Below are 23,293 nucleotides of genomic sequence, written 5' to 3'. Positions count from 1 at the left end.
TTTGAGTCTTTGAGAGTGTTTAGGAAATTCTGAGTTCCCCACTTAATGGGAATGCTAATTTATTCCACAAGTTCACCAAGCTAAATGCACACAGCTGCGGCTAAGTTGCCTTGACAACACCTGCGACAGATCTTAAGGCGATTTTACACCGATGTGTCCACGCTGTTCCATTAGCATGCGTGTTTCAGTCTTAGCCTGTTATAAATGTGTATAGATTATGTATCATGATTGGCTGTGTATGCACAGCAGCATGTGGTGTGGATCACTCCATTTGTGCATTCGGTACGCACAGATGAGCTTTCATCTCACAATACATCTTGTGCTCACAAACCTGTGAAGTGCCAAAGGAAACACAACAGGCTGTGCATGTCAAAATCATGCTTAATTCCCGCACTTTTTCCCTGCTGAGATGGAAGAAAGTATCTAATGGATGCTGGCTCTCTCATACACTGGCGGCATATGAATTCTGATTAACACCAACAGATATTCATACACTCTACCTTTTTCCACTAATATATTAGCACTAAACAAACTATGAAACACTGGCTAGGTTCAGAAATGATGAGTTTAAAACAATTTCTTTAACAATAGCTTTTCAAATTTGTACTTTAAATAGCAATATTTGTTATAAATTCCTGCCACTCTAGACTGATGTGTTCATTCATTCAGAGCTACGCGTATTATACAAACTTTTCACTACACAAAATATGAAAATTTCTAGTCAGAGTTATCAAAGGCTTTAAAATATATGATTTCATCATTAATTCAAGGCATTAGTTGTAAAACGCTCAAAACACAAACAATTTTCCAGTTTGAACTTAATAATTCCAGTCGAACCCTTACAGGCAAACTAATAGGCACATTTCTAAATGAAAATAAAGGCAACAATCAGTGTGATTTGAAAATACACCAAAGATATACACCAATCAGTTATAAGATTAAATCCACTGACAGGTGAAGTAAATAACGTTTATTAACTTGTTAAAATGGCACCTATCAAGGAGTGGGATTTTATTAGGCATAAAGTGGAACAGTCAGTTCTCAAAATTGATGTGATGCAAGCAGGAAAAATGGGCAAGATTAAGGATCTGAGCGACTTTGACAAGCACCAGATTGTGATGTCTTAAACTACTGTTTAACATGAAAAGGAGTTCAAGGTGTTGACAAATTCCCAAGACCTCGATCTGATCAATAATCTGAGGATGTGCTGGACAAACATGTCTGACCCATGGAGGCCCCACCTCACAACTTACAGGACTAGTGCTAACGCCTTGGTGCCAGATGACACAACACACCGTCAGAGGCCTTGTGTAATCCATGCCGTGAAAATTCAGAGCTGTTCTGGTGGCAAAACAGAGACAACTGTGTAGAGTAGTAAAGTAACCATAGGAAAAACTCTATTATTAGCTAGATTAAGTGAGATCAAAATGGTTCACTAATGGACAACCAAAGGGATCTTTGATTAACCAGTACTCCGTCGGTCAGCCTACTCATGAGTTTATTCGTGTGTGGATTTACACAGTGAACACATATGGATGGTGTTTGTTTCCTTGTATGCAACACAGTAAACCTGCATGTTCACTTGAAAGCTTGTGCATTGTGCCTTTATTCCTTCCAGCAGATGAGATATATTCAGAATTCTTGACCCAGCTCTCTTTTCACAGAGACCCCACACACATGCTGATACACAAGGGGACAGTGTGTTTAAAAGCAGTGTTGCTGCCAAGAGCTTTGTTTGAGAGCTGATCAAAAAAAATGAAAAAGTAAAGGTTGAGAGACATGCAGAAAATCTCACAGCTTTGTTGCTTTTGATTGTGCTGTAAATGGCAAAAGCTTCAGCTTCATAAAGTTCACTGTGAACCTGTTTATGGTGTGAATACAGCCACTACAGTAGATTCAAATGAGCAAAGTATTTTTATACATAGTGAGTGTGATTACATTCAACATGACTGTAGTACACTGCTAGTGTTTATTGTATAATTGCACATACTCTGTATAAGAACAAGCCAGTTTAAACTGGATTACTAAGGCATGTATTCTCCTGATCAGAATTACTTTCTAACCCAAGGCTGAGACAATCATAATATTATTAATAATAATAATGTGGTACAACACCTCTACAGAATAATGAAGTGATAATGCCATCACTGTTACTTAAGGTTTGGTTGAGTTCATCAATAAACACACAATCAGCTCCTTAACACTGTAATTACCACAAATACAATCCTAACTGCTAATGGAATTCAAATTCGGGATTAAAGAAAGGAGCAAATGCATTAGGGGTCTGATTAGATGGAGAGGGTTAACCTTTATGATGTGGCCACACACATGGAGGAGTTTTGAAGACTGCAGTGTGTTCTTGTGAACATTTATTTGAGACACTTTCTCGTGCTGTTTGCTTTATGTTGTTGTCCGATATTCTCTGACGACTCTAAGCAGGTAGGCACGCATGCTGTGAGCCAAGGAAATAAAAGTACAGAGAGAGAATCAGTATTTCTTGACCTCTGTAAACAATATCATCGTTGCTAGAAAGAACTAGCAACATTTGAATTACTCTCAAGGTGTTGCCTGTTTTGCAGAAGTCTTCATTTTAAAGTAAAATTAGACCTGGTAAAGGCATTCGGTCTAGAACAGCAGTATATTGATATAAAGGCTCAAATTGTAAGTGGGATGCAGACATTTACCAGAATACTGCAGACTTTAATCTTCCTCTGGACACCGCCTCTGTTCTCCAGAGCGAGGCAGAACTCTTGACTTGCTTTAAGGACACTGCAAAACTGCACCCCTCCCTTTTCTCTCACAAAAGCACGGCCGCTTCGAATACAAAATGGGGCTCCTTACTGTGTTCCTGCTAGTGAATGAAAATGAGACGAATGTGATGAGAAAATGTGCGTGGCGGAACTTAAAGCATTTCATAAAATATAAGCACCCTTTACAATCTGCTTATTTTTTTTCTGTACGCATACCATATTTTGAATTGTGACCGCACTAGTCCTCGAACGTATGCGCTTTTTCCAAGCCAGATATATCATTTTAAAGTCCGAAGGAAAACTTCACACAAAGAGTATTTAAATTTTTCATTACAGTAAGTAAGGATGGCATAAAAAAATGGTAGCTTAGCAACTGCTCCAGGCTTTATAATCAGAGGATTGTGTAGGCTGTTCATTCAGAGATGCTCAAAGCCTACACGCAACAATATTTCAAATTATTTACTCTTGGCTCATTATGTAATAGCACCTGATTTTTGCATTTCACCTTTTTTTTATGCATACTTTATACTCTTGAACCTTAACATTAACTGCCAGCTGCTGTATTGCTTCATGTAAAGTGAATACTTAACTCAGCTTAGCATTAAAACACTCCTATGTTAGAGACTACTATTAAATTAAAACAGAGGCTTTAACAAGCAGACTAAACCAGTCAAAGTGTTATTTAGCAGCAACACTTTCGTAACACACTCTAGTGGGGAAACAGCACCACAGTGTACCTTTCAGTGAACAAACTTTTGTTCCTGACATATTTCACGCAAGGGTATTCCTTTTGTACTTGATTGTGCATGATTGTTTAAAATATAAATGTACTTTCCAGGTGCCTTTCAATACTGTAGATACCTGTACTGTTTATCTGACAACATCCTGAGACTTTTTGGAAAGGAAGACTGTCAAATAAATCTGTGTTTGGAACAAAGAAAGTGAGACTGAAAATTAACACTCATCAGCCTTTGCCAAAAGGAAATCTCTCATGTCAAGGTACAGTAGGTCTTCCCCTTTTAATTAATTTTTCATTTTCACAACATCTGGGCCTGGTTCTCTGTAGGCTAATGCAACAGCATGCCTCATCATCTCTCAAGATTAAAGGTAGCAGTTAAACAATAAAATGAGCGTTTTATGTTTTATGAAGTGTGCAATATGTGTGTTAGAAAGAGCGATGTGTAGCCTATGGAGCTTTTTATATTGCAATGAACTATATAGGCTCTGAGCAGAAGCTGCAGATGGAGCAGGCATGGCTGGAGCATGTGCTAACTTCACCAGCACACAGCTTCAAACTCAGACATCCTGTCAGTCGAAGCCTTCTCCATCAGCGCAGTAAGAGTGACTACCTCTGACAGCTGAGCATCTTTACCTGCCAAACGTCTGCAGGCATGGAAAATCAATGAAATGGGTGGAGATAAAAGAGAAGAAACAAAAAGCAGGGATATATAGAAAGAAAATAGTAGCAAATCAAGATGAGAAAGTAAAAGAGACATGGAGAGAGATTATAGAAGGAAAGATAAAAAGAAGAGAAAGCAAACGATAAATGAGATAGAGAGTGCGGAAGATAAAAAGGACAAAGAGAGAGTGGGAAAAATTGAGGAAAGAGAAAGATTGAGGGGGGATGACAGACAGGAAGATAAGTAAGAAGAGAGTGGAAAGGATAGCAGAGACAGGGGAATGAGAGCGATAAAGACAGGGAAGGTGAAAAAGTGGCAGACATGAGGAATGAGAGAAGGAAAGATAAGAGCATGGACGAGAGTCAGACAGAAAGAAAGAAAGAAAGAAAGAAAGAAAGAAAGAAAGAAAGAAAGATAGAATGATGAGAGAGGCAGAGAGAGAGAGACCGGGAGAAAGAGAGTGAGGGGGAGTGAAAGAGAGAGCGAGAGGGGGGGAGAAAGAAGGGGGGAGAGAGAGAGCGAGAGAGAGCAAGAGAGAGAGAGAGAGAGAGAGAGAGAGAGAGAGAGAGAGAGAGAGGCAGAAGGAGAGGGGGTGAGGAGGAATAGACTAACGCTGCATTTGTTTAAACAATGGATTAACTAATGTCATTACGCGTCTGTGAATATTTTCATGGCGCAAATGAAAAGTAAGTTAGCGCGCAGAAACTGTAAAGGATGGGCGACACGGTCTGCACTGAGCCTGACATGTTTGCGCGAGAGCAGCGGCAGCAACAGCGCTCGGAGCCGTGACGTCAGCAGCGCTCTTAATGATGCAAGGCAGAAGGGCGCGAGGCTGCTGACACCCAGCTCACTCAGCGCTCCGCCAGCGGCCGCGCAACCAGCAAGCACCGCGCCACGCGCCACGCGCAGGTAAGTTCCGCTCACCATTCACATTCGGACACCAGTATTTAAGTTCATTAAAAATAAAGTAATAAAAATGTAAACACTGAAAAATAAAAAAGGGAAAAAAGAAAACACTGACTACGTCCCAGACCGCATCGTGCTGTACTGCATAGTGCTTAAAATGGACAAGAACCTCCTACAAGTGGACTAGAAATTTCATCTACAGTTAAAATGCGGTTTGGAACCAAGCCAGTGTTTTATTGATTAACAACGTAACCCGTGCACGCACGTGCGCTCCAGAACAGTCCATTCACCGTGTTACAAATAGTAACGAATTCCGCACTGATTCCGAGAACAAAGTGTGTGTTTTATGTTACATCTTTTATGATGATTAGTTGTCGTGAAATGTCTTGTTCTGGAATGCATTATTATAATGTTCACATTGTAGCTATGGCACTAGTGCAAGCTTGTGCGCAATGGAACGGAATGCCTTAAAGCGCACCTTCAAAAGTGTTTCTCCTGCTTGATCCTTCCCCTTATTAACATTTAATACCATGTCTAGTTTCATTGACGGGCAAATAACAGTCAAGTGCGTGTGTGCTTCTTGTCAGAGCAAGATGAAAAGCAGGAGGTAAAGCTCGCTGGCTCAGAGCCTTCTCTCAGGGCGCACAGTGGAAACGCTGGACGAGCGATGTGTTCATCTCCCTGACTGGCAAATCTCCCTCCTGTCTGTGCATCAAAAGCATGCGATTCTAGTTCTACTGATGGCGCTGTCCACGTAGCCTGTAATGTTCTTAGGAGTCTCTTAGCAGAGATGCAGAGAAACGGAGAACACTGGAACTTTAGGACCGTGTAGGACACAAGAAAACAAATCATCGGCAGGAAAAAAAAGGTGAAATAAAAGTTAAAAGAAAAAAGGAGGCTAGAACGAGCCATGGGCCATCCTGCTCCTTGGGCCATACTGCTCCTTTTGATTTATCTGGACCCATTGAGTGTGCTCTGCACGTCAACAGCAAAGCGCACGAAAGTGGCACCGCGACGGACCGCCAAACTCAAGGAGCTGAACGGCACCGCGATCTCCCAAGCGCCCGCGCCGGCGCCCGTTCCTGCTGCGGGGCAGAATCACGACACGTGCCTGGGGTACTACGACGTGAGCGGCCAATTCGACCGCGAATTCGAGTGCAACAACACGGACCATCGCTACTGCTGCGGCTCCTGTTACCTTCGCTTCTGCTGCCAGTTCCGTGGAAACCGGCTGGAACAGCGCACGTGCAGGAACTACAAAAAGCCAGACTGGGTTAAAACCGCTGCACCGTCACCTGCACCGACCAGCGAGCCGTACGACCCGAGCGCCGACCAGACCAACACGGCAGTTTACATCACGTGTGGCGTCATAGCCTTCGTCATCGCGCTCGGCGTGTCGGCTAAGGTCGCCTACGACAAGGCCACGAGGCCGCCTCAGGAAATGAATATACACAGGTGAGAGTAGGGACCAAGCACACAACAGAATACTGCTCTAAGGAATAGTATGTACAAAATAAGAGCTACATCATTTGCACTAAGTGACGTGCTGTTTTCACACATGTGGTACAGCAATACTTTTTTATTTCATTTAATTTATTAATAATAATAATAATAATAATAATAATAATAATAATAATAATAATAATAAATTAATTAATTAATTAGTTGTGTTAAAATCACAAAATTCTCCAAAACTGTGGTCACTGTAGTCACACAATCTCCCACACAAGTCACCACAAGTGTCAAGGCAAATAGAAGCATCAAAATAAAAGTAAACAGAGATGCTTTCAAAATATTTGTGATCTTTAATAGCAACCAGAGCTGAAATAATTGTCAATCTAGATACTGAAAACCAATCTAGATTGCTGAAAACAATTCAAAGTGTTACAGAAGTATGAAATTCTGTATGAAATTCCACACAAATGTATAGACTTACAACTCTACAGCCTAATTTGTAGTCCGCGCTGATTTCTATGTCTCCAAAGCCAGTGAATAGGATTTTATCATCACTAAGCACTGACTAAAGCAAATATTCCCCCTGAAAACTTCTGGTTTCGGAGATAGGATGTTTGTGAGGAAATAGTAACCTGTGCAGTCCTCCTCTTTTTTTGCATCGCTGCCTGCACACAATATTAGATGTGGTATGAGTTGGTCGTGACCAGATTTCCAAGCAGAGCTGAATATTCATAGTTGTGATGCTCTGTGGTCATTATTTCTAGCCAAACACCCCCTGCATACGGTCAAGAGAGAAGCTTTCCAGCTCATTAACTATACTTCAATTTTACTTTCCATTTGAAGTGTTCAATAAAAGCTGATTTTATAATGATGTCCCCCTGACTGGGGGGACATCATAAAGCCTCACAACTCATTTATGAAGGACAAGATGATCTCTAGTTCTCATTTCACTATCACATTATTCTTCATGACAAGGACTATTTCATGTCTTGGTAATAAGCAAATGAGGGCAAAAAGCTGATTGGCTATTTTCCCTCAGCAACACATCTCCCCTCTGTTGTGTATCCATGGCTCTCTTCCCTCTGTGACACAGCAGCAGGGTTAGAGGCAAGGCACAAGTGATGAAAATGTGTCCACCGGTGAGCTCAATAAATCCAGTGTGGTATATAAATGGATATGTCATTTTTATTATTGAATATTTCTCAACTTATCATTTTGCTGCTCAGCATGGATCAATATTGCTGAGTTTTATAGGTTTAAAGATTCGCTAGTGTTGCCTATTCACTCTGTGCTTATACTGTAAGTCTCTGACTCCTAACAACATATGAACACCTTTTTTAATTCAAAGGTTACTGTGCACAATACCGTACACATTACATCGCACCTTTTTCCGTTTCAGTATATGTTAAGAAAACACCCCCAGATACAGATCTGTATTACAATTAAACACTGACTAATTTAAATGATCACATGTTTATGCAAGAAAATACAACAACAGTTCCAATCTTTTTAGAGATAAAATGATAACAGAGGTGAAGAAGGATTTAATAGTTGTGTTGCATGTAAAATGTGGCTTTTTGTGTAAATATTTCAAATCTTCAGAGCAAACAAATAAACATGCAGAATAATAATGTAATTGGAAAGTGTGGTGCTGACATTTCCATTATGCTAATGAGACGTAGGGGAGCAAATGGAAAAGAGATTTGGCTTCTGGGTATTAAAAATAAACATAAATAACACAACATCCCTAATCTGAAACGATTCTAAAATGCAAACATTACCTATAGATATATGCTGAAATGCTATTTTTAATGATAATGTAATGAAAGCTATGCAACCACATACCTTTGTTTAACCACATCACATTCCATTATACTTGTATGTTATATGTTTTATTCGCTGGATTGTTGCACTGTGTCAAACAGCACGAGCAGAGGAATTGTAAATCATTCATATTTACACTGTATCTATGTGATCGTTTCCTGCAGAGCTCTAGCAGATATATTGAGGCAGCAAGGACCCATTCCCATATCCCAGTATGACTGTGAAAACTTTGCGGCAATGAACAGCTCATCCAAAGACGACACTCCACAGCGGACAGGCTCAAAAAACCACTACACCCCTGTTCACACATCCAAATCCAATCATGGTGAGATTCTGGACAGTGCTCTTTAGCATTTTGCTTTCATTTCACTTTCTGCTTTGAAATAAATTGGGATAAGCATAATATAGAGGAATGTTGTAGTGTGATGACATTGTAATTTCCTGAAAAGATATTAATAAATAAAATGAAATGTATTAAAAAGCTAAACCAGGATTCCAAGCTATAGTCAAAGCTGCATTGTATTTATTCAAATTGATGCAATTTCAGTCTAGGCTTGTCTGTCTCATGCTCAGCCAGGTTGTGTTAGACTGCTGTGTTAAGCATATATCATAGGGCTCATCGCTGGATTTTATGGGTTTCACGGTTGTCGAGGTGCCAGACATCATTCAAACAGTGGATAACAGTGGATAATGTCACTCAAACAGTGGATAATTCACGCTGAAGCCAAAGCAGCTGAAAATGAGCTAACATGTGCTTGTGCTTTACTTATACACTGCAGATTAATCTGGCATGTTAACCCTCACTCATCAGCTAATTTTTCCATGCCAAATTCATGCAAATGCATAAACAATTATGCAGTTATGAGCCAGCTATCATTTTGGTATGGCTTTGAACTGGATGTTTTCATCAACAACTATATTTACTTCACAGAATGTGATTATTTAGGAAGGGATATTTATCTATTCTGTTATTTTAGCTGTTTTTAGGCAAATCGATATTGTACCTTATTGATCATGGTTATTTATTTATTTATTTATTTATTTATTTATTTATTTATTTATTTATTTATTTATTAGTGTCTGGCTTAGTGTATAACCAAGTCCATAACTTCAGTGTGTGTAATTCACGTTCTAGCTTTTATGAGGCTTCTCCATTGTAGTTGAATGTTGCTGTGGTCCTGATTCCATATTTAGTCATATAATATAGAAGGTTGAATATAATATAGATGCCTTGGGTGGGGACTGAAATCCTTACAGTTTCACAGTACACCATCCTACACTCTCCATGAAGCTCGGTCACAGCTGTTTGTATCCTCCGATCTCTGGTCGGTGGTGCGAATGACTGGATGTTTTGTGTGTTATGCTGAGCTTGGTTGTCTCTATTGACCTTGTATTATCGGCCTGGCACCAGAGGTCAGTTATGACCGTTACTCACAGAGGGGGCTCGCACTAGAGACTCTGTCCGACAGTAGATTTACTGGAAGGCTCCAGGGAATTGTGGGTAGGTTCTATATAAATTGGAGTCCTGTGCATTGATAGTGTGAGTACAGTATGCATAATGATATGTCCTGACCCAAGATCTCAGTCCTCCTGATTTCTAAATTGATTTCTCAGTCCTCCTGATTTCTAAACTCCTGATTGCAGTGCTTTATTTGTATGTCCTTCATCATCTTTTAGATCTGTGATTGAAAATTTGTCCTTGCTACAGGGATAATTAGATTAATTAATATACATTAATTACTAGATTAAAAAAATAATTGACAAAGCAGAATGGAGCATTAATATGACCTCTTAAAATGACTAAAAACAATTTTTTCGTATTGCCGTAGGTCAGTATATCAATGAGATCCGTCTCTCCATGTACGTGTCTGCTTTTCTCTTATGCTATAAGAGTGGCAGGAAATTCCCATTACTCGTTTAACAATGATTTAATTCATTCAACATGTGGATTGCTACTAGGTACTTTCAAAATTCTCTCTCTCTCTCTCTTTCTCTCTCTCTCTCTCTCTCTCGCTCTCTCTCTCTCTCTCTCTCTCTCTCTCTCTCTCTCTCTCTCTCTCTCTCTCTCTCTCTCTCTCTCTCTCTCTCTCTCTCTCTCTCTCTCTCTCTCTCTCTCTCTCTCTCTCTCTCTCTCTCTCTCTCTCATGCTCCTTCTCTCTCTCTCTCTCTCTCTCTCTCTCTCTCTCTCTCTCTCTCTCTCTCTTATATCACGGCCTTTATACTTGTTCCCCCGCAATTAAAATTAAAATTGCTCAGGCCATGATCTCTTACAGTAGTAATAAGTGAGATTTTCCCCTGAGGGTCTGAAAACTCTCACACATATCCAGAGATGAGGATATTAACACCTTCTGTATCAGTCCGTTTCTGCTCCAGGACACACCTGAGGCAAAGTGTTGCATCAAACGCACACTTCCACTGACAGTAGCTTGAAGGTGTTGTCATTTAAAAGTTTTTGTGACATGACTGAAAGCTGAACTTGATTTCACAAGACCTCAGGGAGATTAATAGAACAGTTAGTTATATTTATCCAGTTGCATAGTGGAGCTTTATAATGAAGGCTTAGCTGGATCACTCGGTTGCTCCTGTCAGCTACTGCTGTGATGCTCTAAAGGCCCAGTGTCTGGTTGATTTGGTGGCTTTGTTCAATTTGAACCACCCTGTCACACACTCAGTTATTTGATTCATATGATGTGTCAGAGCTCGTCCGTACCAGGACAAGGCAGTTGTGCTGGATTTGTTTTGCTGGGTTTGTCCAAGCATTACTCGTGATCAAAACTTCACTGAAAACTGAAAACAGTGAAGCTACTGAATAGAGCTTCTGTAAACAACCTATTACCAGAAAGGTCCATTTTTCATGTGCCAGTTCTGCCTTGCTCCATTTCGCGCATCCTTTCCAGCTTCTTAAAAGCACTAATATGATTTTTACAATTTTGAGCAGACCATAGAATTAATAACAGTCTAATATCTATTGTGTCCCCAATCCCATGATGTAATTGAATACTTTCATGGACGTTTCCCATTCTTATTTCGCCATCCACTGTGTCATGTAATTGCCTTCGGATTATATCTGATATGCGATAGGTTTAAGCTTCGACATGGCATCCAAGGTTATCATCAGAATATCAGATACTGTATTATACTTCGTACTGCACTGGTAATTACAATGTCAAGTGCTGAACTACCACCTCAGGATGCAGGCAGGATTCTGATAGTCACCCCACCTGCACAAGCAAGGTGACTTCATGTCTGAATTATGGATAGTCGTAACTCTGGATGCCGAGGGAATTTTGCTGTTTATTGCATTCAGCTTCTGTTTAACCTGAAAGTAGAATCAATTAAAAGCGTAGATGCTGCTTGGGCCTCACAATCAACTCACTCATTGCAGGTGGACACTATTCGAAGGAGAGTGGCCGTGGTGGAGGACATGACCTTCACAACTTCATCTCGTCTGGCTTTGTGACTCTGGGGAGAGGCCATGGGAAAGGTAATGCTGTGCTTTCTTGTACAGAATGGGCATTCTCTAACTATATTAGACTCACTGCAATAGATTATGATGGATATTTGTGCTTTTGAAAGCTTACTGGAGTGTAGTGCACTCAAGTTCATTAACAGAGAAGTGCTGTTAGTGTGATCAAGCCTAACTCTTATAATCAGCATAACTGAATGATGCCTGCAGATCAAGTGCTTTTTCTTCAACACTATGCAAATGTTTATGACAAACACTTAACTTGCTTCTTTTTTAAAACAACAAATGATTTGCATAATTGTATTACCTTCTGGTTAAAACTTAGGTAAGATAACACATGCTAATTTCATTTCATTATCTATTTCCAGTTTTGATTTAACAGTTATATTGTGGATTTCTGCCTGAAGCTAGGACTTTGATACTGATGATGATTTTCTGTGATTTTGGTATATACATGCCGAAGCTTTCTCATTGAGGGATAACTCTAGTGTTTAGTTACGTCTTCTGACATAAGGCTTACTTTTTTCAGGCAACAAACCTGCTTTTATTTTATTGTGTGTAGAACTTCTGTATTATTATAGTACACTATAATAGTGTATTCTTTTTAAGCTTGTCTATAAGAAAGGGAATAACTGACATGTAAGCAAACAGATAGCACGTCATTAATAAAACTAGATTGGCTTTAATTGCGAGGAACGGCAAACACGCCAATGATGTATACTGTATCTGTTGCTGGAGTTTCCTTTACCTTTCAGCATTATAGCAAGGCTGGGCTTCTCTGAGTAGTGTCCATTGCCTACATAAATCAAGAGCCACCCTAGAAATAAAGCACCATAGATCATGCATCCATGTGAGCCGGAGGAGAAAGGAATGCGTGAGCTGCATCACAGCCAGTATCCATTAGGTACCATTTATCTGCCTGCATTTTTTGCTACTACAAAGCAATGAGCTGAAATCCATTTCTTTTTATTTGGTGTGACTCATTCCCCCGCCACTCTACCCAGGTGGTTTGTTTTTGCTTTTCGTATATTTAAGTGGCCTTTTTGCAGAGACCTATTCAGCCGTGTGCCGCCATGACAGAAGTGCTAGTTATTTTTAGAGATGCTTGATGAAATATGAGTACTGAAGGTATCTGTGTGTTTCCAGTACGTATGTAGGTTTTTAAGAAAGAAAGAAAAAAGCACTTCTTTATCTTTATTAAAGTAGTGCTACTAGCTGTGCAGCTTTCAAAATGTATTGTTTTTACTCTATTGTCAAATGTTCTTTTTTGGTCTATCTTGTAAAGGTCAGCTTTGTCTCAGTGCATAATGCATAATCATTTAGACAGCGCTTAAGCCCTTGAACATCAGAGTAAGGATTCTTTTATTTCTTCTGTTATGCTGTGTCTCAGATTGCTTGCTTTGCTGTGTCCATTTTTTGGAGCAAAATCACAAAAATGTTTTATACAGCAGAATTAGTTTCTACACAGAGTATCAAATAGTTAAGTGGGTTTGTGTTCCATTGCTACTGTTAATGAAAGTGGAGTTTTGGTGCAGTGGCATCCACCTTGTTAAATCGGACTTGTTTTCCTTCTTGGCGTTCTCCTATCTCCCTGTTTTTTCCTCTCATCGACATTAGACGACATCTTGTCATACTGCCTCTGGGCTGTCTGACACGTTGCTACTTCCATTCTTTAAGTGGAAACCAGTCAAGATCAAAGCAAACTAAACATATTGATTATAGACTTTTGTGTGTGTGTGTTTGTGTGTGTGTGCGTTTCAGCTTTTACACACTGAAAATCCTTCTGATGCAAGAATCAAGGGAAACAGGCAACTAAGAGATTATTTCTATTTATCTTTTTCTTAAGCGAAAGGGCAGTCAAGCATGTAAATTAAAGCTTGTACTATGTGCACAAGGGAGTTTTTTGGTGAAGCCTAGTATTAAATAATTAGCAGTTTGTTTTGGTACCTAATTATAGCAAGAGACTTTTTTGTTGCACCCAGGAACAAAGCTGGGAATTTCAGAACAGGGGGAAAACGAACATCATAATAACTTCGTGCTTCACATGTGGCTGCTCACAGAGCATAACGCAAGACCTCCAAGAAATGTACTTCTCCTTCCATTTGACCTATAGTGCTGTGCTCTTTTTGAGATTTTTTATCCAAACTCTGAATGCTTTCAATCTCAAAGCTTTCTCACCTTTGGATCGAAACATCCTGCTAGGAGTGTGAAAAGAAGAAAACATCAAATGAGGCTTCTGAAGATTACTGATGTGTTTGAATCTTAAAAGAACGACCTGATGTGCTTGCGAAGACGCATCCTGTTTGAATTTTACCACAAACACAGTGAGGTACTAATTATTATTCGTTTAAAAAAATGCATGTAGAAAAGTAATGCTCTTCAGACTCACTGCTCATTCATGTGTCATTCAGGGGCAAGAGGAAAAGGATATGATTGGTTTGTCAGACTTTGACCTTTTCTTTTGCTTTGTGAATATAGAATAGCTCCCTGAAGAAAGCTGTTTGTTCTTTTCAAGATACTCTTATCAATGTTCGGTTGCTTATTCAGTCTCGCTTTCAATAGACTCCAAACCCATCCGTCAGCTCACGCAATCAAACGTTTCCATCAGCTTATGCGGCAAGGCGAGGGATATGACTGCAGAAGCACATTCTTATGGGATCTCCTTTGTCTTGTGCTGGACTGAAGAAGTAGTCCAGGGGATGCTAGGCCTGGAGAATCACTCACCATCCTGAACAGAATTCCCTTAAGCTGTACACACACTGGTAGAATTTAATGAGGAGCAGCCATCTGTTCAGGACGCTTTTAGAGAAAACTTGCTCCAGTGCTTCCTAATTCCACTTTCGTGAAAAGTAGCGAAGCGCCACATTTTAGCCATCCATAAATGTCCACATGCACCTCTATCTCTGTCAGATTCCTCCACAGTTGGAGAAAACACAATCTTCTGAAATATCTGCCCTGGTAATGAAAGGAACCTTAGCTGTCTTAGATAATCTGAGTTGTGTGAGAAGAGCTGAGAACTGAGAAAGGTTGTTTATATGCCTTAAAGGTGATTAAAAGTTTGGAGCATTTGCTTTTTAAAACTGTAATATTCTCTGTAAAAAAACAGCCCGATGTAGCCTTTGGTTCGATGTTAAGATATCAATAATGTCTACTGATGACTTGTATGTATAAGAGATATGTGCATGAGATTATTAGTGCATGCATTGCCTTGAAGGACAGTAGTACGCTCACCATAAGTGGAAGCTTGAAATGCTTAAGTGCTTTATTTATTATTGGGAAGTCATTACCACATACTGCCTTGTTCCTAAAGGAGGATAGAAAGTAGAAAGTGGGTTGATGCCTGAGTGGAGTTTATTTTAACGGAAATACGTGGTGCCGTTCAATTTCACAGCCATAATGGTGTGTGACATATTGGCATCCCAGTGGGATCTGTTACCATTCAATAAGCTTTTTTTATTCAAGAAGAATAGATGAGTGGATTACCTGTGTGCACTTGAAAATAGATGGCTGTTTGCTATTGGCTAGGATGTTGGTTTGTTTGAGTGGGATTTTATAATTTACTCTTCAAAGTGTACAAGTGAAGTGTGTGCTGATTTACAGCAGTTTAGTATTTCCTCTAGTATTTATTCCTTATACTTTCAGTGTGATTTTATGAAACTACGAGTGTTTTTTCATCTTAATCATTCATATATTCCTGCAGACAGATATACTGTGTGTGTGTGTGTGTGTGTGTGTGTGTGTGTGTGTGTGTGTGTGTGTGTGTGTGTGTGTGTGTGTGTGTGTGTGTGTGTTTTTCTTGGCGATGAGACTGGAGCTGGTGATTATCATCTGTGGGCAGGTGACTTGGCTGGGCCGACAGAATCCTTACCAGAAAATTCATTATGCTGACAGCAAACAGGAAATGCTGCCCGCTGTGCCCATAAACAGCAAAGTCTCTAAATGTCAGCTCAGTCGTTCTCTGCTTCCTCTGGTCCAGCTGTCTAACTCAATACCCCCCGTGTGCTGAGAGCCCTGTCTCCAAACCTTGGAGGGAAATGCTAGTGAAGTCACTTTCAATATCTATATGAAGTTGCTTGACTGCTATTGTTTCCAGCACTTACAGGGCACAGCCTCCATGAAGGCTAAAGCTAGACTGTTTAGAGAATATGTAAATGCATTTAGGCTTTAAGAACAAACACACACACACACACACACACACACACACACACACACACACACACACACACACACACACACACACACACACACACACACACACACACATTTATATCAAAATCACTTTTTTTGTGTTCTGTAGAGTCACAGATTAAAGAAATAAAGTTTCTTTTAAGTTACAATACATTTCTCGGTATTGCGACTTGGACTCCATCAATTTTTTTTTCTGCTTTTCCTCTGACCATAAGACCACTTTAGAGGTGGCATTTACTGAACTGCTTGCTGAGCCTTGAAATCCCCAAAAGCTAGTGGTAATGTATTGTAGAATCAGTGTGGAAAGGGGGAAAATCCCAATAACAAGCTCTATATAGACCAATGCGAGTGGACATAGAAGCAACACCAGAGTCTCAAATGGCTGAAAATTGACTTCCATTCTTTCCAGCTCCTTTTATCACATGTGGAAGGATTTCCTGCTCATTTTATGGTTGAGACAGAAGATAAAGCTGACCTCACTGCCCACTTACACTATGATGAGTGCAAAATGTTCGAAACCAATAACAAGTCTCACAGGAAATGGGCTCACAGACTGTTTCACTCCTGGTTCATATTCTTACTTTGATTTGCTTGACTGGATTTTTCTCGCTCTCTTTATGGTCTTGAGTTTCTTATATCCTCCTGGATATAAAGTGGTTTGCAGTCCACAAGCTTGGACATGCCTGTGGAAGAACAGCAACAGTGATTTTATGCTCTGTTTAACATTGAAATTGAGTTTGTGTACTATTAATGTATGAGTAATTTCTTTTCATGGTTTTGAACCCAGCATCCAAAGTTCACATCTAGACACTTGAAAAAAAATTATAATTTATTTTTCTCAAAAAAGGGAAGTGTTTTTGGGTACAAAAAATACAGAACCTTAACGTGTCTGCACCGGTAAATGTGCGGCAACAATCAGGTCATTTTTTCTCCTAACTGGGGAGTTAACATTCTATCAGAGTTCATTAGAGCAGATGAGGATATGTTATGCAAGAGTTGAAACATAAAGTGCTTTTCATGCTAATTTCCCTCAGGTACAGTTGTTATTTATGGTCATTATGAATCTGTGCATCATATATGTTTGTAATAGAGTAAGAACACCCACTGGACTCCTCATCAACACACAATATTCTTATTAATATCAAACTTTTCTTTGAGGAACTATTAATATGAATGATTGACTTAACTGGCGTACATAAATTTCATGCAATTATTAACCATAAAACCAATTCACACATAAACCGGTTTATATAATCTTCTATAAAAATACAATAGGTAAGATTTACTTCAGTGTGTTTTTTTTCAGTGGGATTATTATTCAGTAGGCATGTAGATAATTGACTTTACAGTAATAATGAGCAGCGGTGCTCTGAAACCTCACATACGAGGGAAAGTAATCATTTTCTCATGATTTCTCCACCTTAACTGGATTTTTTTTTTAATATACATTTCATAATTATACATGCTGTGTTTAATTACTAAAATTCTGACACAATGTGTCTAATTTGTTTGGTGTTTATTTAATATTTTGCGTATTTCCTATGAAATTAGTTTGTGACTTCACTCCGAATGTTGCCCCCTGAGGTCCGTAGCACAACACCTAGGATCAGTGTGAAGTCTGAGAAACCTCAGGCCTGTGAGATGTGTGATTAGCAGGTTTCTTGGGTGAATACTGAATAAACTTTCAGCAAGAGACAAAGTCATTACCCAGATTAGGCTCTGGACTCTGCTTTTGAATTAAATTTGATTTTTGTTATGAACTACATTTCTATCGTTCCTGTGCTTTTTAATGGCTTCTCAGGCTGGTATTACTATAAAAGATCCATTTTTATTAAACTGTGTTGTAGAGAATTCGTCTTCCTGATGGTATTATGTGTAACAAAGCCGTGATTTAATGAACCCAGTGTGGTCTGATGTACAAGGTGACCTTTACAGAACTGAAACTGAGTGATAGAGATTAACCGTGGAATAATAAGCATGGACCAGAGAAACTAAAGCAGGCACATGTGAATCATCCCAATTCCCAAGGGTATTTCCTTGACCTTATGTTATGTTCACAACATGTGAGGCAATCTCTAGTTTTCATTTATGATCTATTATTCATATGGAAGCTGCAGGAAAGAAGACAGAAGGCAGATGACTGTTATCCCTTCGTCTCCTTCTCCTCTCCCTCATCTCACTCTTAGGCAGTATTATATTTGTGCACAAATGGAACAATTGCTTTGTTGTGTGTGAAATTTTCTGTTCTGCCTGGAAGGGAAACTAGAGTTGTCATTTCAGTCAAAACCTTCTCAGAGTCAGATGAAGTTTTTTTTGTACAAGAGACATTGTGCTGGTATCAAATTAGAATGTAGCAGCTACAGTAAGTGACGGCTGGTCACGAGTGTTGAGTCACCATTACTATTCTGAAACCAATAGGATTTAATAGGACCATATAACATGGACTCACTGTATGGATCTAAACATAAAATACAGATACACACACTCGGTTACTCAGCAGCCTCTGTGTGGCCCAATAATGTGTACTAATTACAAGTATAGTAAATAGAAAATCTGTGCTTACTTTTCCCTGAGTAACTTTTACTTCAAATGGATTAAATCGATTTACTTCCAGTATCTACTTCAAAAGCATTTTTTTTGGTGGTGGGGGGGGGTGTGTGTGTAAAGAAAGTAATCCACCTGTTTATTTTTTTGTCTCTATTAGACTTGCTATTACATTTCATACAGTATGCATCTTCTCATTCACTGCTGATGACTGTGAAGGATGTGACAGCTCCATTACTCTCCCCAATGAGTTGTAAATCTAGGGGGGTTTCACCAAGTGTAAACACAACAGTCATAATCATCAGTGTGAATCTGTAGTCTAAGTAGAAAGCTCAGCCTTTCCTCTATTTCTGTGTTTTTTCTAACAGCTGGTATAGGTGCAATGTTTTTTTCACCAAAGTAAAAAAAAAAAAAACACCTCCACCGATTTAACCACAAATACAAAGATGTGGATGGCAAAAAATGTATTTCATGTTTAAAAAGAATTCTAAAATGTACACCAGCGACCGTTACAGGTAAATGCAAATCCATTCTGTGCAAATTAAAAGTTGATACTCCTGACAAACACATGTAGTGTTGATTTAAGGGAACCTGAACATAGTGGCTTTACTCTTCAGTGTTTTTAATGTTTGCTGTCTTTGCTTCAGCAGGACAGTGTTACATCTGGTCTCACATCTGGTTTGTATGCAGACAAGGCACTAATCAGTTCTCATTCTCCATCGATGAAAATTAAATTAGTAAATGCTGGAATGATAAGACTCACTGTATCCTCCTTATCTGGCATGTGGTAGCATAGTGGTTAAGGTTTTAGGCTACTGATTAGTAGGTTGTAAGCTCTATTCTGAGGCCCACCAATCTGCCACCACTGTGCTCCTGAGCAAGGCCCTTAATGCTCAGTTGTATAAAATTAGATAAAATGTCAGTTGCCCTGGATAAGGGTGTCTACCAAATGCTGTAAATGTATCTAGCCTGGATCAAGTGTAATTTCCTATCTTAACGTTGGTAATCTGTGTTTTTTTTATGTCTAGATTGTTTGTTAGTTTGTTTGTTTGTTTATTTATTTGTTTATTTATTTAACTAGTTTTCATTTTGGCCTTATCTTGATGCATATGTTTGTGATTTTCTATGCAGAATTGGCTTACTTTGGAAAAAAGATGTCTGCTTTTACTTAGTATTTAGTCTTGTAGCACATGGATGCTTCTCACAAACTTTGTGATTGTTGCTTGAACTTTTTATTTACTCCAAGATTCTCTTTTCTACTCCTGTAGGATGCCATGTTGTGAATGAAAGGTGATCATATGACCAAAAATACCAGGGTTGTTAGAAAACAGAAAAAGAAAAATTGAGAATCTCACTTCTTCTGTGGTAATTTTATTGCTGGACCAATATGTGAGTTTTATCACTGAGGAGAAATGTAAAAAATCTATTTCCGACGTTCCTCGGATAAACTTCTCAAATCCGAGTAAAGCTTATGTGACATAGTGTACAGCTTGTTTAGTTTGTTCTGTTATTGCATAAAGGTTGTGTGACAAGAGGGAAAGTCGGTGAGGGGAAACAGCATAGCTGGGGCACTTAGTTTCTGTTATACCTGACTGAGGCAGACTGTGAGTAATTGCCTCATTACAGTTCACATTGGCTGCCATTTTGGAATCGCACCAAATCTTTAAAAAAAGGAAGGACATATATGCCCTTGGGAAAAAAAACATCTTGAAATATATAAATAAAGCTTTTTAACTGTGACAAATTAGAAATTTGATATGCGCTACAGACATCATACAACATATCCCATTAGATGCATCTCCAGACTAATGGGCCACAAGCAGCTCTTGCAGCACTGACTAACTTGCCAAATGCCCTTGGAGGCTACAGGTGTTCTTCTTCCTGTGTCACATTGATTTGATACGCTTGTTACATAATTGACAGCCTTTTTCAGTGGAAATAAATGCTGCGAGATCCAATTAGCGTGTATATTGAGGAGGGGGCTGTGGATAGAGCGAGTTTGCTGATCTGACTCCTGCTGGGAGCCTGTTACATTGAGGCTCGATAATGGAAAGGATATGTTTGTGTGTTAATAAAATAAAAGAAATTAATAGACATGTTTAATGTCGGAGCAATTGATTGAATTGGTTTAGGGAGATAAAAAAACAGCCATCAGACTGATCAAATGAACAAGAAGAGGAAGATACAATGTTGATGCTGATGTAATCTCATATCATATTGCTGTAATGATAATCGCTGAAGTAGAAAACTCAGCATGTTTAGTGGATTTCTGGAATATCTATGAATGTTGAAAAGATAACCAGCAATAAGACCTAAGATTTAGTTACAATTGTCTTCTCTTGGTTCTGTGCATGGCGTGACGAGGCACTTTTCTTAAGAAACCCAGACTTTTAATGCTGACAGTAAGAGGTGGGAAGATGTTAACATAAAAGCTGTCAGAAGGGATATCTGAGATGACACACTGTGTTGGGAAGCTCTCTGTGTATTGGTAATGGAAGAAAGAGAAGCGAGAGAGAGACTCTGAGAGAGAAACCCCACCGGCCACCATGTATGAAAAAGCTTTGTGTTGAGGCATAAACGCACATCTCAAAGGTAGCAATTTGGTATTGTATCAAGTCTAAAGCGGAACATGGATGACTGCAAATAACAGTCTTTCTGTAGATGTTTTTTTTTAAATCAGAGATTTGTTTTATATGCAAAAAGCAAAAAAAAAAAAAAAAAAAACGAAAGCATTTTATGTCGGAGATGAATGTGTTTCTCTGCATTGTTCGGACTTTCTATCTCTAAGTGCACGCCCTTTGTGTGAAATATGGCCTCCAGGAAGAGATGAATATAGTAAGCTTTTCTCCTACTTGTGTTCTGATCTTTTGAACTGAACTTTTTTATCTACAAAATGGAGGCTGTTTCAGAAACTTGTACTGCTGATGGTAGGACACACTCAGCTTTTCTCTTAAAAGCAATGACCCTGGAGGCCGAGTTCAGCTGAGGCACAGAGACGAAAGATTGTCTCTGCCATGGTGACACTTTCACTCTCTGTTCCACAGCTGCTGCTTAAGCTCGGTTCCAGCCTTTGCACATTGACCAGCATGGATGTATTCAGACCACTGATTCACAACCGTGAGCTTGTATTGTGAATATTTTCTCTTGTAGCACTCGTAATAGATAGTCTGTTCTTGTCAGCAGAAAGAGACTATTTTTTAATATCTCTCGCTGACATACTCACAGAAAAGGAATGACTTTGCATTTTGAGCTTTCCAGGCGCTCTGCATGTCTGCATTGTTATAACCTGGTACCATGTGAGCAGGACTGTTTGAGTGCCTCTCCAATGTGCCGCATCTCAAAGGCACCATATTGATTTATTTCCTGCGAGAGCATTGTCGGCGTTCCCTGCTCTATTAATACCCCGTCTAGCTTGTTTAAACAACTTTGTAACCAGCAACAAACCCCCACTGCTGTCATAGAGCACGGCTGAATCGTCCGTGCATGCAGCAGGCTGTTATTCCAATGCACCAGTATCGTCAACTCATTTCCATTTATCCTATGATAGGAGGTGTACCGAAGCCGCTGTATAATTTGCATCCATGAGTTAAGGGGTGTGTAATGGCACAGAGCTGTGCGGCGTAATCTAAACTTCATTCTATTCATCATCAGGACATGGAGCATAAAGAGGTAAATCTGCATAATGTTCGTCTGCATTGTGTTTCTCATGTCATGCTCGAATCGCTCACGCTTCCGAAAGCAGTCAACACCCACTTCAGTGTTACCTGCTTAAGACAGAATGCGACAAGTGTGGATGTAATGAGAACGGCATTAACCTTCTGACGAGCAGCTCAGCGCATAAGATCTTGCCCGTGCATGGCGACTGCTTTGTCAGCTGTGCGAGAGAAATCCTATCTGCAGTGCTGCTGGATTCCTGTAAGAGATTCAGCAGTCTGGGCAAGCGTGAAAACAATTAATTAAACTTTGGGAAGTCAGGAAGGCAGTCATGCATCAGATATGAGGTTAGAGAGACCTTGGAGATGATTGTGATAGAAGAGAACTGCTTTAAGCTATATTGCATATATCAAAAAAGTTTGCAAATGCAGTTTCAATTAAACATTCGACCCTTCAAACCTAAAAAAGTGCTTCCTGGTCAGTCTGTTAAAGATTTGGGCAAAATAGAAGGAACAAATAGTATAATTTCCCCTAATTTGTTTCTTTAGATTTGCACTGGTGCTAACAGGATAATGTTGCTAACAAAACCATAAATAAAAATGAATCTGTAAATGAAATACTAATTACCTCTTATGAGTGACTAATAATTAAAAAAGTTAAATTTCTAGATTGTGCTCAATGATCCATTAACTTCTGATTTGTACACAGTAACTGTAAGATATATTACAAAGACTGAAAGAGTTTAAGAGATATACATGTGTACTACGGTGACCTTGTTTTCTACATAAACACTGAGAAAAGAATAAAAACACTACAGTACATTTGAATATCCCTACTATATTAATATACAGCAGGCAAAAAGCAGCCAAGGAGTAGTGTCTGATTCTCAGTCTTCATAAATCAGTAGGTAGGAAATACCAGGATGAGCTACTGCTTCCAACGAGATTATGCAGTTTGTAGCCGGTGCACACTGCGCTATCCTATAAGGCAAAAAGCGCGGAAGAGCTGTCAGAATCCGAAATAGCAGAAGGCAGTTTGTCTGTAGGCTCTGTTCCTTGTGGTTAAATCGCACTTGTTTGAATTTTTTTAAATACCTAAGTAAGTTG

The 23,293-nt window shown here is 39.3% G+C and overlaps 1 protein-coding gene and 1 long non-coding RNA gene across 8 annotated transcripts in view; one reads left to right on the top strand and one right to left on the bottom strand.

Annotated features, from left to right (window-relative positions):
- Positions 1–955: 955 nt before the first annotated feature.
- On the bottom strand, positions 956–6,389 carry LOC113662502. Of its 2 annotated transcripts, none has more exons than XR_007143747.1 (2): positions 6,255–6,389; positions 956–2,851 (listed from the first exon to the last, which is right to left on the bottom strand). It is a non-coding gene; the product is annotated as an uncharacterized LOC113662502 (long non-coding RNA). The 2 variants fall into 2 exon arrangements; XR_007143748.1 differs by lacking the exon at positions 6,255–6,389 and adding an exon at positions 5,535–5,673.
- Positions 4,678–23,293, top strand: part of LOC113662501 (protein shisa-6) — a 52,525-nt gene continuing 33,909 nt past the window's right edge. For 5 of the 6 annotated variants that reach the window (XM_047817735.1, XM_027177387.2, XM_027177385.2 and 2 more), the window contains exons 1-3: positions 5,967–6,511; positions 8,500–8,660; positions 11,721–11,819. In XM_047817735.1, the coding sequence (XP_047673691.1) occupies positions 5,967–6,511; positions 8,500–8,660; positions 11,721–11,819 (805 nt within the window). Of the gene's footprint in view, positions 5,060–5,966; positions 6,512–8,499; positions 8,661–11,720; positions 11,820–23,293 lie in introns of those variants that run through there. The other variant, XM_027177388.2, reaches the window with a different exon arrangement.

The sequence above is a fragment of the Tachysurus fulvidraco genome, chromosome 8, assembly GCF_022655615.1.
Source record: "Tachysurus fulvidraco isolate hzauxx_2018 chromosome 8, HZAU_PFXX_2.0, whole genome shotgun sequence".
In the NCBI taxonomy this organism is placed as follows: domain Eukaryota; kingdom Metazoa; phylum Chordata; class Actinopteri; order Siluriformes; family Bagridae; genus Tachysurus; species Tachysurus fulvidraco.
Note: the sequence above shows the minus strand (reverse complement) of the source record. Positions and strands in the feature narration are given on the sequence as shown.